Source organism: Blennius ocellaris (genome assembly GCF_963422515.1).
Source record: "Blennius ocellaris genome assembly, chromosome: 6".
NCBI lineage: Eukaryota > Metazoa > Chordata > Actinopteri > Blenniiformes > Blenniidae > Blennius > Blennius ocellaris.
The window spans coordinates 9,106,657-9,120,869 of NC_137655.1; the positions used below are offsets into that span (position 1 = coordinate 9,106,657).

At 41.0% G+C, this 14,213-nt stretch overlaps 1 protein-coding gene across 1 annotated transcript in view; it reads right to left on the reverse strand.

Moving 5' to 3' along the window:
- Positions 1–5,015: 5,015 nt before the first annotated feature.
- The window catches only part of nrp2b (neuropilin 2b), a 101,566-nt gene continuing 92,368 nt past the window's right edge, over positions 5,016–14,213 (reverse strand). The window contains exons 17-18 of the mRNA XM_080498539.1: positions 10,508–10,570; positions 5,016–9,135 (exon numbers count right to left, since the gene is read on the reverse strand). Of these exons, the coding sequence (XP_080354665.1) occupies positions 8,813–9,135; positions 10,508–10,570 (386 nt within the window). The 3' untranslated portion in view covers positions 5,016–8,812. The remainder of the gene's footprint in view (positions 9,136–10,507; positions 10,571–14,213) is intronic.

A 14,213-nucleotide genomic window follows, 5' to 3' on the forward strand; every position in this document is an offset into this window, starting at 1 on the left:
ATGAGTTTAATACGTTCTGATTATTTTTCCAAGTATCGATCGTAGGGCTAGGTTGAAATTTACCCTTTCCAGGATTCTGATGGGCTATTATGGCTTCATGCTTCTCCTTACACTGCCCCATACAGGTTTGGCATGCTCATGGTAACTCTGAGCCAGGTGTATGTGCGGTTTCGTGTCAATGGAGATTTTTTTTTAAACGTAGATGGGGGGAAAATCCATTTTTGTCTGTGTTTGCCAGGACGTTCTTCAGGTGATCCCAGGAAAAGAAAAAAAAAAGTTTCAATCTCAAATTGCCTGCAGGTGAGAGGATGAGTTTGTGTGATTTCCATTATCTCTGTGTTGATCCTGAGTGCGTGTCCAGGGTGCATTACGCCTGGCAAACCAGTTTGTTAAAGCATATGTGGACGATCAATGGACAGAAGGAAAGCCAACCCTCAACAGCTGTAACAGTTTTCTGCAACATAGAGTCTCTTCATCCAGCTGTTAACGTTGTTGCAAAGTCTAATTGGCCTCCAATAAAAAAAAAGAATACAGGGTATTCACCGGTAACAAGGCCATGGTGTATGCATGTGTGTGGTAAGAGACAGAACTGGAAAAAAGTAGTTGTGAATTGAATTTGGACCACCTTTGTGGAGCACAAATAAACTTTTTCAATTGAAAGTAACCAATGCATTAGTGCTGCTTTTCTTTTCCTCTTAGTAAAAACATATAAATGATTAATTAGTAAAAAACCAATTAACTTCACTCATTGTTTCCTCATATTTTGGGAAAATGTGTTGGAGCTTTTGTAAATGTCGAACTAACACATTATTATCATTAAAAAAAAAAAACACTTTTTGGTTAGTTCTTTAGTTGTTTTTAATGTGATGTGTACCCTTTAATAGCGCCGTCAATCATCAAAACAGTGCTAATCATTTTCATCTGAAAACTTTTTGCCTTTGATCTGAGAAACAAGCTGAAAGTGCGTGTGGATACGTGTGTGTGCATGCATGCGTGTGTGTATGTGTGTTATCAGTAATTTGTGCTACTGAGCAGGAGTTATAAATCTGTGTTAGTAGGTTACACTCTCAGCAAATGCCAACCACAAGAGACCTTTCTGAAGTGTGTTTGAATCTTCAGGCTTACAGACGCTCGTGCTCCACTCTTTGTGCACAAGTTGTGATGCTTGTGTTCATGTTTGTGTCGACGCCTCAGCATTGTGTGTGTGTGTGTGCGTGCAAGTTTATGTCAGTGAAAGCGTGAGAACCAGGTCGGCCTCCTGAGGAAGACGAGTAACAGCGAGATGATGAGGCGATGAATAAATGAGGGCACAAGTGATGAGAAAAAGAAAAGAAAAGGTAAAGAAATGCTGATGCAGATGGGTCAGTGTTAATGGCTGTCTAAGCTTATTGGAGCGTTGAAACCGAACCGCTGTTCTAGATCCAGCTGTGGCTGGATTACAAAGCACCATAAAGTGGAGCAGATGGTTGGGAATGTGGGAAATCTATTCTACCATTGTTTGGAGGTTTGGGAAGAAATAAAACATTCTATATTGGACTTCTCCTCATCGTGGTTTGACATAAACTACTGCAGTACAGCCTACATCCTAAACATGTGGTTTATAACAAACACGTGCATATGGTTAAACACACACACACACACCCACTTAAAACTGCACACGACAAACAGAAGTTATAAAAGAGCTTTTATTCTTTACTGAAGTGGAAGTACAACCACCTGTTTTAAAGCACAAGTACTGATTTGACATTTTTACTCGAGTTAAATAATAGCGCACAGGTTCTGTGGCGTATTTAATTTAGCTACACGATCATGCACCTTATTTGTGCATAATGCCCTATTTGAATATGTCCATATGCATGTATACACACCAAATGTGTGCATATAAACATACACCCAGTGTGAATGCAGCAGTTTAATTAGCAGAACCACAGATTATGATTCCACTATCATGAAATGAAATACGTTTCAAAAATAAATGGTAATGAGTGTGTGTCTGTGTGGCTCGTCCTAATGTGAAAAACAAAGCTTTGGTTGAACATTGCAGAGGGACTTTTAAACCTTTTGAACAGAAATCAATCATTATTGATGTAACTGCGTTAATGTCATCACTTTTTTTTCTCCAATCTGATTTAATTCCTTCTGATTGAAAAATGTTATTGTCTCGTTTACATGAAGCTTGAATGAAGTGATTGAAGTGAAATTGCAGGTTTATTTGCACCTGATGCAGTCTGTGGATCAATCCCAATTTGCACCGCAGTCGCAGCAATATGTGGCATGTAATTAAACACCTGGAAGTCCGTCAGTCTTTGTAAGCTTGAAACAAACATTCTCCCACATCAGAGCATGAAAAGGAAGAGATGATAAATACATGCATTGACCTGCATTGGCCAGTAATCCATGGTCATACAAAATTTTACACAAAACACCTCGATTACTTTGTGTAACGACCCACTGATCTTGTGGGAATCTTAAGCTTAATCCATGGAAGGTAAATCAAGATGTGAGCTGATGTCCATCGGGCCAGAGTTCTTTGTTTCTCAAAGGGATAAAGAGCAAGCTTTCCAAAGCACGATGAAATGAAGACAGTGTTTGACCCTTCTGAATACCTGCACAGACACAAGGAGAGCGGGAAATAAAAGAGACAGAGAGATGGTAGTGTCAGTCTGTCAGTCAGACTCAGAAACTAGTAGATTGTTTTGCAGTTACACACAATGATAGTGTGCAAAGGACAAATCCAATGCTTTTATTGTTGCTCTGTTTGAAATTACCAGCTTAACATCCCAGCGAGTATTTTATTGTCTGCCACTGTAGTACTTTGTGATCCAAAGAAGAAGAAGATAAAGTGACTTTAAAATAAATATAGTTTCTTATGTAGATACATGCACACAGACTTCAGAGAGGAAGTGACTCACTGGAGTCTTTTGATTAGAGCACATACGATTTTAACCCTCATGGCTAACTTCAAAACTCATCCTACAACTTTCCAAGCTTTCGAACCGCTACCCCATCATCCCTCTGGAGGCGTTGAGTATAGGGGTCATCCTCACTGCCTGGAGGGAGGCATTCGAGGTAAGATGGGTCCTGGTCCTTCAAAGGGTAGAAAAGAGTCAGCCAACCCAACATCCAAATGACACATAATGGAATGGAGTCTACAGACTGCAAGAGTCTTCTTCTTTCTTTTTTTTTTACTTTCTAAGTGACAACTTGCGTCGAGACAGAAACCATATCAACCTAACACTCTTGACATTCAGGCGTTGAACAACATTTTCATCAACAGGTATTCAGGATTTTAATATTTTATACCAGCAAATACCACAGTGCGAAAAAGTGACAAATGACACGTTAACGCAGTGCTTCTCAAATGGTGGGGCGCGCCCCCCTGGGGGGGGGCGTGGTGGGGTGTCAGGGGGGGCGCGAGGCGGGCGCGACTTTCAGTATTAGTGTCTTTATTCATGCTTGAACAATAAAAAAAGGGCCTCCAGCCACTAGGTGGCAGCAGTGCTCAAACTAATCAACAGGCTGCCTGTTCAACCAGTAGAGAAGAAGAAGTACTACACATGAACACCTGTGTACAGAGCTGGCGGAGGAGGAGGAGGAGAGGTGGAGAAGTTTCTGACAGGAGTGAAAAGAAAAAAGGATGAGGCATCAGAGGAAAAGAAAACAGGTGAGAGTAACCGGCATAAACCTAGTAAGAGCAGGAGATATGACGATGCTACATAGCCCTTGGGTTTACCGTGAACACGGTCGGAAACGAGGAAACACCCGTTTGTGTTTTATGCCTAAAAATAAATGAAGACGGCACCTCGAGACCACACACCCGTTATGTCAGTAAGCCACTGGAGTTTTTTCATCGTAAACTCCATGAGTATCGCCAACAAGCCGCTCATTTTGTCAGCGCGGCATCAGTAAACAAAAAAGCACTGTTAGCCTCTTACAAAGTTGCCCACCACATCGCAAGGTGCAAAAAACCTCACACCATAGCAGATTTATTTTGATAATCAGGCGATTGTATGCAGAATGCTGGTGCCAGCAACTCATACAGTGGTTTATACAGATAAATAAATAAATATTATCAAGTTCTCAATGGTAGTACAATTCGGGGGGGGGCCCTGAAAAAAATTCTGTCCTCTAGGGGGGGCGTGACAGAAAATAATTGAGAACCACTGCGTTAAAGGTTGATGGTTATGTTGTGTCAAATATAAAACGCCGTTGCTCAATCTTTTTTGGATTACTGGTATTATAGCCTACTTGCACTTCTAGAAATTACAAGTTGTAAGGTTAACACTTTTAGACTAAGCAAAAAAAAATCCCTACATTATTTTTGCGAAACAATAAGTGTAAATATGCTTAAATATTCCAAAGAGCCAGGGTAATAGCCTACAATAGGCATCATTCAACAGCTGCCATGTTAGAATATGTGCTTTGTGGAAACTTTGCAGATGTCAAGGTAAGGCCTATTGGCTTGAGAATGTAATTTTCTTAATAGTCAGCCATTAATGTCCACTTGATTTGCTGTTCAAACTTAGTTTAGCAATTGAAGACCTATTTGAGAAAAATCACATATGTTGGCCAATTGTAGAAAGCAGTCTCAAAGTTAAAGCCTCTCGGATGACCCCACACAATAACAGTGACTTGGTAGCACCTCTGTGGGATCAGAACTCCATGACTGCTGTCGCAGTGAGTTAGACGTTTAGGGAGTTATGTATAATTATTAGAAGTAAAGACACTTGAGATGAAGCAGGTCCTCATAATGTGGTGATGATGATATATCAGCTCCAAATGTCAGCAGCAGTCAATGTGGCTTCTACTCATACATGGGACCAATATTGTCTATTATGTACTCATTTATGTGTTTTGTTGCAGAATCTTGACCCCGTTTCACTTCATGTCGCATCAGAAACATGGACCAGGTGACCTGTGGACATCAGAAAATGACCTGCCATACCAAACTATTAAAATGATCACTACAGACACGTAAACATACACACACACACACAACTGGACGACTTGTTATTTAGCCTTTATTAAATAATAATAATAACATTAAAAAAGAAATTTTTCTGTACAAAGTCTACAAACAACAGTTTGAGTTATCTGGCCAGTGCTGTAAATGTGTATTGATGTCATGTGCATTTCTGTGTGTGTATGTTGATCGTGTGTGTATCCATTCAGACAGAAGAGGTAATACTATCCTCTGGACTTCCAGAAGGAACGAGTCAACTCAGTGAAACAGGAGCAAGAAAGAGTTTTGAGATGGATGGATAGATGTTTTCATTTGTTGCCACTGGTCCCTTTATGTTTATATGTATGTTTGCGTGAGCAATAAAGAACATAAGAAGTCAGCAGGGAAAGAGAAAAAGAGAGAGGGAGAGAGTGAGATAGAGACATAGTAAGAGAGCTCCAAGGCACTTGGAAAACAGTCCAACGAAAACACAGGACAGAAAACTCTCCGTTGTTCGCTTCCCTCCATCGCTCCCCTTTCTGACTACCTTTCAACACTTTTTAATAATCCCTTTATTTTGCTTGTTTATTCCCTCTCATTAGGCCTCCTGGCTATATCAGTGCATGCCCTTGACTATGGGGAGATGAGAGAGGTAGACTAAAAAGAAAGAACGCGGGGCTCCAGGCAAAAGATACAACAAGTGTGCTTCACCATGTTTTACTGTTGTTTCACCCCTCTGCTTCCATTTTTCTTTCAATTTACACCCCGAAGAACAACATGACCTGAATTTTTCACAGAAAGTCAGATTTTCTGGGGTTTAACTTTATTTACTGTGGCGAAGCACAGTAAAAAAGCAAAATACAAAAGAAATCAGGTCAGCGCAGGTCAGGTTGTTTTTTTTTTTAATTCAGGGTTTTTCTGTCTGAGTCACTGACCGTCCTTTGCGGCCCGTGTTCTTGTCTCTTTGCTTGTCTTTCTCTTTGCGTTGTGATTGTGTGCGTCTCCCCCTCTCATCCTCCACCTGTCCTCCTGACAGACATGTTTTATGCATTTCAGCCATTGCCAGTCTGTGTGTGTCATCTGTTCTTCCCGTCACCGCCTCGCTGGCTATGTTTACATGCACGGCATCACTTTCTTTTTAATTTGATTGGCATGGATCAATAGTACCAACCACAGTTTGAATGGTCTGAAACAAAGCAAAAATGTGTAATTTGTACTTCAATTTCGCTTGAATGCTGAACAATTTTGCAATCGCAATGCAGAGGACAACTGTGAGCAGCCGAGGATAACTTGCTTTGTAGTTTTAAGTATATGACATTTAAAACTGCTTTGAATTGCTTAAGCTTACAGTGACAGGCTGAAAAACATTTAAGAAATGGTTTTCAATATGTTCAACATTTCACTTATACTTAGTAATACTGTTTTGTAAATGTGCACAAAAAAAAAAGATTTACATTTTCTGTTCCCCACTAAAAGCTCATTGCATGTATATTTTAGGTTTAAGGTCAGAGGTTGTTCTCATTAAACATTCACAGAGCCATTTTTAAACACATGTTCATAATTTATAGTTTATTCTCATGCTAAATCTTCTCAACTGCCTTTATTGGAGCATTGCAAATTCTTTTTTTTAGCACATTACTCACCAGCTGCTTTAATTTGAATAAACTCTCTGCACCTCGATGAAGTAGAGCGTTGCATTATACTATCAGTGTCACAAGTTTGCAAAAGTGTCATTAAGGCTTTGTGAAAATTGAATTAGCATATGCTGATTAAAGGTATGTGAGTAAAATCCTGGACAGAGGAGCTGATTATGTAACCAGTGTGATGAATTTAGAAGATCTATTCAAAAATAAACTGTAATGTAATAGTTAAGAATTGTTTTTTACTTTATAACCACAAGAAACAAACAACTTTCTGAAAATCTATCCAGTAGGTTGTCTATTACACTTTCATTCGTTGCAAAATTCTCTCCGATTAATGCAGCAGGATTCACTTAAGCATGCATGTAAACATCACCATCCACTTTTTCTCCCTTTATTCTTCTCCACATTTCACTTGTGTATGCGTGTGTGCATGTGTGTGTGTGTGTGTGTGTGTGTGTGTGCGTGTGTGTGTGTGTGTGTGTTTCCTCCTGTTCATTAGTCTCTCAAGCAGCACTGGCCCTCCTCGATGGCTGTCCTCCGATACAGCGTATACTGTAGTTAGCTTAAGGCTCGATTGTGTGTCCAAAAAAAAAAGAAGAAAAAAAAAAAGTTGGCGGTAGGACTTTCGTTCTCCTCCTCGAGCACTTCTCTCTCCCGTGTCTGAGCGGCCGTTTTGAGGAGTCTAAGGTTAAGAGTGGTGGAGAAACAGCGGGATGACTCATCGCTCCTGATCCGTCCGGCCTCTTTTGAAACACCTGTTCAGCTCCACCGTGCACATACACAGCTCTTTGGCAATCCATAGGTTGCAATAAAACAATCACTGACATTTTTTGATAACACAGTGTCTGTCCATCATTTGGGCGTCATACAGTTTGAAAAGCAAAAAAATATAGATATATACTGAAAACAAACTCTAGAATGCTGAATCTAAAGCACGACTCCATAACAGCATGTTAGATTTGATAAACTTCTTATTTTTCTATTTTCTGTCCGACCTTACCTTTCCTCTACTCTTTGCAAGAATTCATAATCTGTGATGGGGAAAAAAAAGTGTCAAAATAGAAAAGGACTGAAGGAACAGTTAAGACCATGGAATCCAACACAATCCTAAAGAAAGTCTAAAAATGGCGAAAGAGCTCTACAGGGCGGCTACAAACTGAAGCTGGAATCACTTTACCTTTTTTTTTTTTTCTTCCCCAAACAGACACAAGTCTAAAACAGAACAAAAACAGTCACCATTACTCTTCTAGGCCACTGGTTTCACAAAGCGCAGACCGAGGGCAGACAAAGGAGCGAGCGGCCGCCGTACTGGCGGGCTAATGGACGTTTAAAACTCACGGAACTCATATCTAAAACTGCAGTAACGAATACAATAAAATCAAATCAAATAAAATCTCCTGTTTCATCCACGTTTCCTTCTTCACTATTAGAAATCTATATCCATTTCTGTTGTGTGATTCAGTATCTCTGAAAATGTTTTTTTGTTTTTGTTTTTTTTTTTTTCCGTAGAGGGAGGGGTTAGGCATTCACTTGATATGTGTTGATTTCAGTCAAAGGTCCCCACATCAAATGGTCCACGGGTGCTGAAGTCTCCACAAACAGTCAGAACCTCTTAAATTATGTGAGCAGTCATCACTGGCCACATCCAAATTCTAGCTGATGAAGAATAATCCCGTGTTGTCCCTCAGTGGTACAGGCTGATGGAAAGCCTCTCGTCAAGGAGAGTCCCGTTAGCAACATCGTAAGCAAACATCAAAGACCATGCTCTCATTTGTAGAACAAATGTCCAGACTGTAGTCCATCTTCTGGTCATTCCAGTGGGCGGTGGGTTATATTCTAGGGTAAGGGCTGTCATTCATATTCATGTATTCATTCCTTCATTCATTCACAGGCTTTTTAGAATCGAGCAGGCTCTCTCCTGCAGGCGGAGGAGAAATTGGGAGTGTAGGTAGGAAATGCAGGGGTATATTGTCCCCCCGAGTTTAGGCCTCATAACATGTAGGGAGATCACAGGTTCTCAGTGGCACACAAACAGGTGGGATTGAATTGATCCCCGTCAGACATCGAAATAAGGGAGTAGCAGGATATTAGGTGTGGGGACACGGGGGATTGAAATTACACATAGTGCTTCCTTCTCTTTGTCCCGACTGAGAGCAAAATAACTTTTGCAGGGGGATCGCCTTCCTCCCCCGTCATTTTTCATAGTTCCCCTCCACTTCCCTTAACCTCACGCCTCCGAGCAACACCTCTGCTGGTTGATCTTCACTTTGTGCTTGATCCCGTCGTACAGCTCAAAGTTGTAGTTCTCCAGCGTCGTGGAGGAGCGCGAGGAGAGCCCGCTGTAGGAGCACGTGCAGTAGAGCAGCAAACCGGCGCACACCGCCCCCAGCAGGACGCCGAGCGAGCTCATCACGATGATGGTGAGGAGGATGGGGTCCAGCGTGTACAGCCAGGCATTGTCCTTGTCTTTCTCTGATACCAGAGTGACAGATGGGGGGTCTATATCAGAAGACGAGGGGGTGGAGAAGGGCCAGCCTGGGAAGATGTAATCTAGAAGAAAAAAAAACCAAACAGGAAACAACACAATAAATTATGCTGTTAAAAACAGCTATGGAAAAGCTATGGGTGAGAAGAGAGGGACATACCGACCGTCTGCTCTACCTAACCCGTCTTCTACGTCATCGGTGGACCAGACAAAAACTCAACTCAATAGAACTAAACTGTGTACTAAATCTCACTAAGCTCACATGCCTGGCATACTCATGTTCAAGGCGGCATTTTGTTTCAGCCACTGTATTCGTGGGTGTCCTCATGAAATCATAGACCACAGTATGAATCTCAGCAGTGTCGGTATTGGACTGCTTCTCTAATTAAAGTCATCAGAGTTCAGGACCTGATACATGACTTCACTTCAGTTCCAAACTTGAGCCAACTACAGTTTCCACACAACATTAAGATGCTTCTAACTGAGGAAGAAAATGAAAAAAGCAGATATTCCCAAAAATAGTTTGAACAAGTGCTAATTCTCAGCAACTTGCACAACACCAAATACAGTGCTGTTGAAATGCTTGATCGAAGGGATAAAATAAGCAAATTTGCACATTTACAAAACCTGAATCCAAGAAAAACAGATTGTTTGTTTTTGAGGTAGCTATTCCACATAACAGCAGCTGTATAATCAGCACTGTACATTGCAGCATCATTTGTTATTGCCAAAAACTTTGGGAAGGTAATGGACTGAATCACTGTAAAGGTAGTGTGTGCTGTATCTTGTGAGTGCTGAAGTGTGTGCATCTGCCTTGTGTGACAATCATGCTAATGAATGCATGCACACGAACGAGCCAATCCACTATTAAGTACTGCATTTGGAGTATTTTCTGGAGGAAAGCTAAAGTGCACACATGAACATACACACAGGAGGCTGTAAACAGACATGTTCTGCAAGGTAAAGGCTGAGTACTCGTCTTGTACCTGTCAGCGGGCTGAAACGAACAAGGAATATTGGGCATACACACAAGCACATACGTGCACGTAAGCCGTGATTGTTACAGACAGATGTTTTTCTGGGTGCCCAGAAGGAGCCTGTCTATCTCACTTTCTCTCCCGTGGAACATGAAAGAAGAGGAGGAGAAACACACAGCAGGCACATGTAGGCACACACACACACACACACTTTTAAATGCTCTCTGACACTCTCTCTCTTTCTGTCTCTCTCCTCACACAGACGCACGAGACTGCATGTCACTTTTGCCACAGGCTTTTTTTTCTTGTGGAATCACAAGTGAAACAAGGAGCCATGGGCATGCCGATGCGTAAAGAGCAGCTACACCAGTCTTTGGGATAGACTTGTAAAACAGCCAGTATCGCCTCAGGCTCAAGGAGAGGGGAGGAAAGCAGCGGAGGGGAGAAGGGAGGACCTTACCTCCATTGATGGCAGGTTTGTGGTTGAAAACACTTTCTTTGCCAAAGTCTATAGGCCTGGGATCTGTAAGAGAAAGAGCAAGAAAAAAAAAAAACAGCGTTAATCTTAACCATCCAGCCATGCTGAAACTACTTGTGCGTCTGCATCATGTTGCGATAACATCACCGCGTCTCTTAAGTTGTCAGCACACAAGCAACATTTGTAGATGGGAATCAAACGGCTCAAAACACGAGTGATTCTGTTTCAACTTTCTGAAGAGATCAGCCACTAAAGCTCCTTTAAACTGTTTTGGTCGGTGCGCAGGTCTATCAGGGGAAAATAACATCTCGTGTCTCTCAACTTTTCACCCAGACTACCTGCATAAAGCCGACAAGTTCCATTATGTGATAAGCATTGATGCCCTTTTTGTTATGTGTTTGGGAATGAAGAGAATCACAAGATTGGGAGAATGGGTGGAAAGATAGGGAGGACAGAGACAGACAAGAGGAATCTGAACTGTGAACATGCCTCCCCCCAAAAAAATGAACACACAAAACCGCTTTATAGAAAAATATTACTTTATTACCTTCACATTCACCACAATCTTTTTTCATTTCATTCCAAGACCATGAAATTCAACAAGCTAAAACACCACTTTAGATTTCTGAGGCAGGCCGGAGTGCAAGGCTTCAAAGGATTGGAAGCTCAATTCTGCTTCGTTTAATTTTTTTTTCACTGGAGGAAATTGACATTATAGTCTCCAGTAAAAAAAAAAAAAGAAAAAAGAAAAAAGGCAGCAATATCTGAGCAGCTGATAATCAGTTATTGTTCAGGCAAAGAAACCAAAAATACATTGTGAAGTGAAACTGTCATAGATATTCACAAGCTAAAGGTGAAAAACTCATTTGGCGGATATAAATTAAAAAAAAACATACAGAGTTTTATTTCCTCAGTTGAGCCAATGACATCATTTGTCTCAGACACAGTGGTTTTCAACCCTTTTCCTTGGCATTTAACAAAATGATTCAATTGAAGCTAAACAGCCTTTCAAATGAAAGATATAGGCTTTTATCATAGAAAGTGTGCTCTATCTGCTTTTGGCACCCTGAGAGCAGGTAAACCTTTGACTCCAGGGTCAAGAACCGATGTTGGGAACCACTGGTCGAGGACAGTCATGGCTTCGCTGAGTTTATACCTAAAAACTGTATTTCCCAAACACTAATAACTCCATAAATAATCAAATAATAAGTCAAAGCTTTTGAAATGATACCAGTTATAAGGCATTGAAATTCAAACTAAATTGGAGAATAAATTTGAACAACCTTCAACAACAACCTTCGAACGTCACAACAACCGATGAAAATATACTCTTAAGTGTTGAGAGTTTCAGGATTCAGTTATTTCATGACAATGTCTCCATTGGCTTTGTATGTTGGATAGTCTACTCAAAGTGCAAGACAGTGAAAACCAGCGAACATCAAAAAAAAAAAAAAAAAAGTTGAGGTCGTTTTTTTCACATAGGTAGAAAAAGTGCACAACGGTCATGCAACAGTGATGAGGCTGAAGTCAAGTGTAAATGTTTGAGCAATTTCCCACAACCAGGCGGATTTTACCCAGATTTAATTGAGGCATGACTTCAAACTTGTTCAGGTTCATTCTTTGCTCGAGAATGATGAAGACAAATCCTCAAATAAATATTGAAAAAAAAAAAAAAAGCAACATCACTGTTTCATTTTCATTTCATCACCAAAGTTGATTATATTAAACCTTCACGCTTGGATGTGTTGAAAACTGTGACTTCAGGCCACCACAATTAAAGAAATGAATCATGTAAAAAGCATAAGAAGAAGAAGAAGCCAACAGAAGAGAGAAATACAAGCTTCAAAATGTATCTGTTGAACCACTGCAAAGAAAAGTAGCTTGAAAAACTCCAGGCTGAAGACTGTGACCAGGATTTTAAACACTTCTCTCGGTAGCTGTAAAATCGGTGCACCAGGGCTCAAGCCGATAATCCCAGCAGTCATTAGGCAATCAAACATGTTGCATTACAATACTTTTTTAATGATAATGCACACTTCATAAAGGGATAGCGTTTGCTTGTCTTTGATTGTGTAAATATACCATCTCTATGTAAACTTTCCAGGCTCCAAACACTTCGTTCTCATAGTCATTTAAAGTCACTGCGGGCCTCGATGCAACATTAAATCGCTTACCGCGAGACAGCAAATGAAGCACAGGGGGGATGGGGTAAAAAAAAAAAAAGATGCTCGGACACTCTTTGGATGACTGTTGAACACTTTCTAATGATCCTGGCTTGAAGCCCCCGGGCTAGGTTCCCGAGAAGAATCATCACATGGATCTGAAAGGAGATTAAAACTCCCTGTAGCCCCATTTTATCTCTGCTCTCCAATTAGTAAAGAGAAAAATAAAAAGTGGGTCTTTTTTCATTTTATTCAGGCAGGCACAGGGATGGCTCTTTGGCACCGTTCTCTGTTCCAGTGGGGGCCTGAGGACCTGTTAGAGTGCTTGTCTTGATGATATTTCTTTAGGAAACACATGAGGAGGGGAAGAAAGTGAAACTGAAAAAAAAAGACCTGAGACAGCCCAAGGGCTAGAAATGCTTACTGCAGGGTTTTATGAATGCAATCAGCTCCATTAACTAATTAGAAATATTAAAGGGCTTCAAAGTAGTCTGTGATGGAGAAGGCGAGGGGGAAATGAGGGGGAAGTTGATTTAAAAGCGTTGCATGAGAAGACGCCAGCGCGTTTTCCAAATCTTGCAAAAAGTTTGATAGAGCGGGGGAGAATGAAAGAGAAAAGTGCATGGGTAGCACAACATAAATGCAGCTATACATCATTCCTCTATTTGAATTCGGACTGGCATTGATTTGGTTATGGCACAGGGCTGCTGGAATGAGTCATATAATGTGTAAATCATACGCAAGTCGATTGAAAAGGAAGAAAAAGGGGCTGGGAAGGCTGACAATTGACATGCAAGCACAAAATAGTTGAAATACTTGTTGACTAAAGCACACAACGGCGTTTTACAAGACACAGCATGATGAAATAAGTCAATATGTGTGGACAGCTGCGGTGTAAATAAAATGCACAAAACAATGGTAGTATACGACTGCGTTTGGTGGAAGTCGGGATCCTCCGGTTAGACGGCAGCTTGTGTGCAGCGCATATAATGTGTGTCCTCATCACTCTGTCTATTCTGCCAAAAGACTTCTTTCATCTGCTTTTGTGTTTGAAACAACCTGCCCTCCTCCTTCAATTCTCTCTCTTTCGCTCAATCCAAACCCCAACCTGCCTCCCTGTTAGCCTCCCCCTTAGTAAAAGAAAAATCTATCTTTAGAAAGAATAGAGGTTTTTTTTTCCCTTTTCTTTTTTCGTTTCTTTCATCTCCCTCCATCTCAAGGCGCATTCTTTGGAGAAAAAGGGGGCTCGCTTAATGGGCCCTCGTCTGCTGAGAGATTTTGCTCCCCTCCATTTCTTGCCTCTCATTTTCTCTCCTGTGTTTTTTTTTTTTTACTGGGAGGATTTGTGATGAAGGGAAGGAGTCGAACAGGAACAAGCAGGTTTTGATAAAAAGGCTGGGGGATTTGGGCATGAACAAACTGATGTAGAGGGAGGGAGAAGCACACAGCACATGATGGTGAGCTGCTGAAAGGTCCAGAAAGCAGCCATCACTATGGTTACACCCCAATATCACAAACCCAGATCT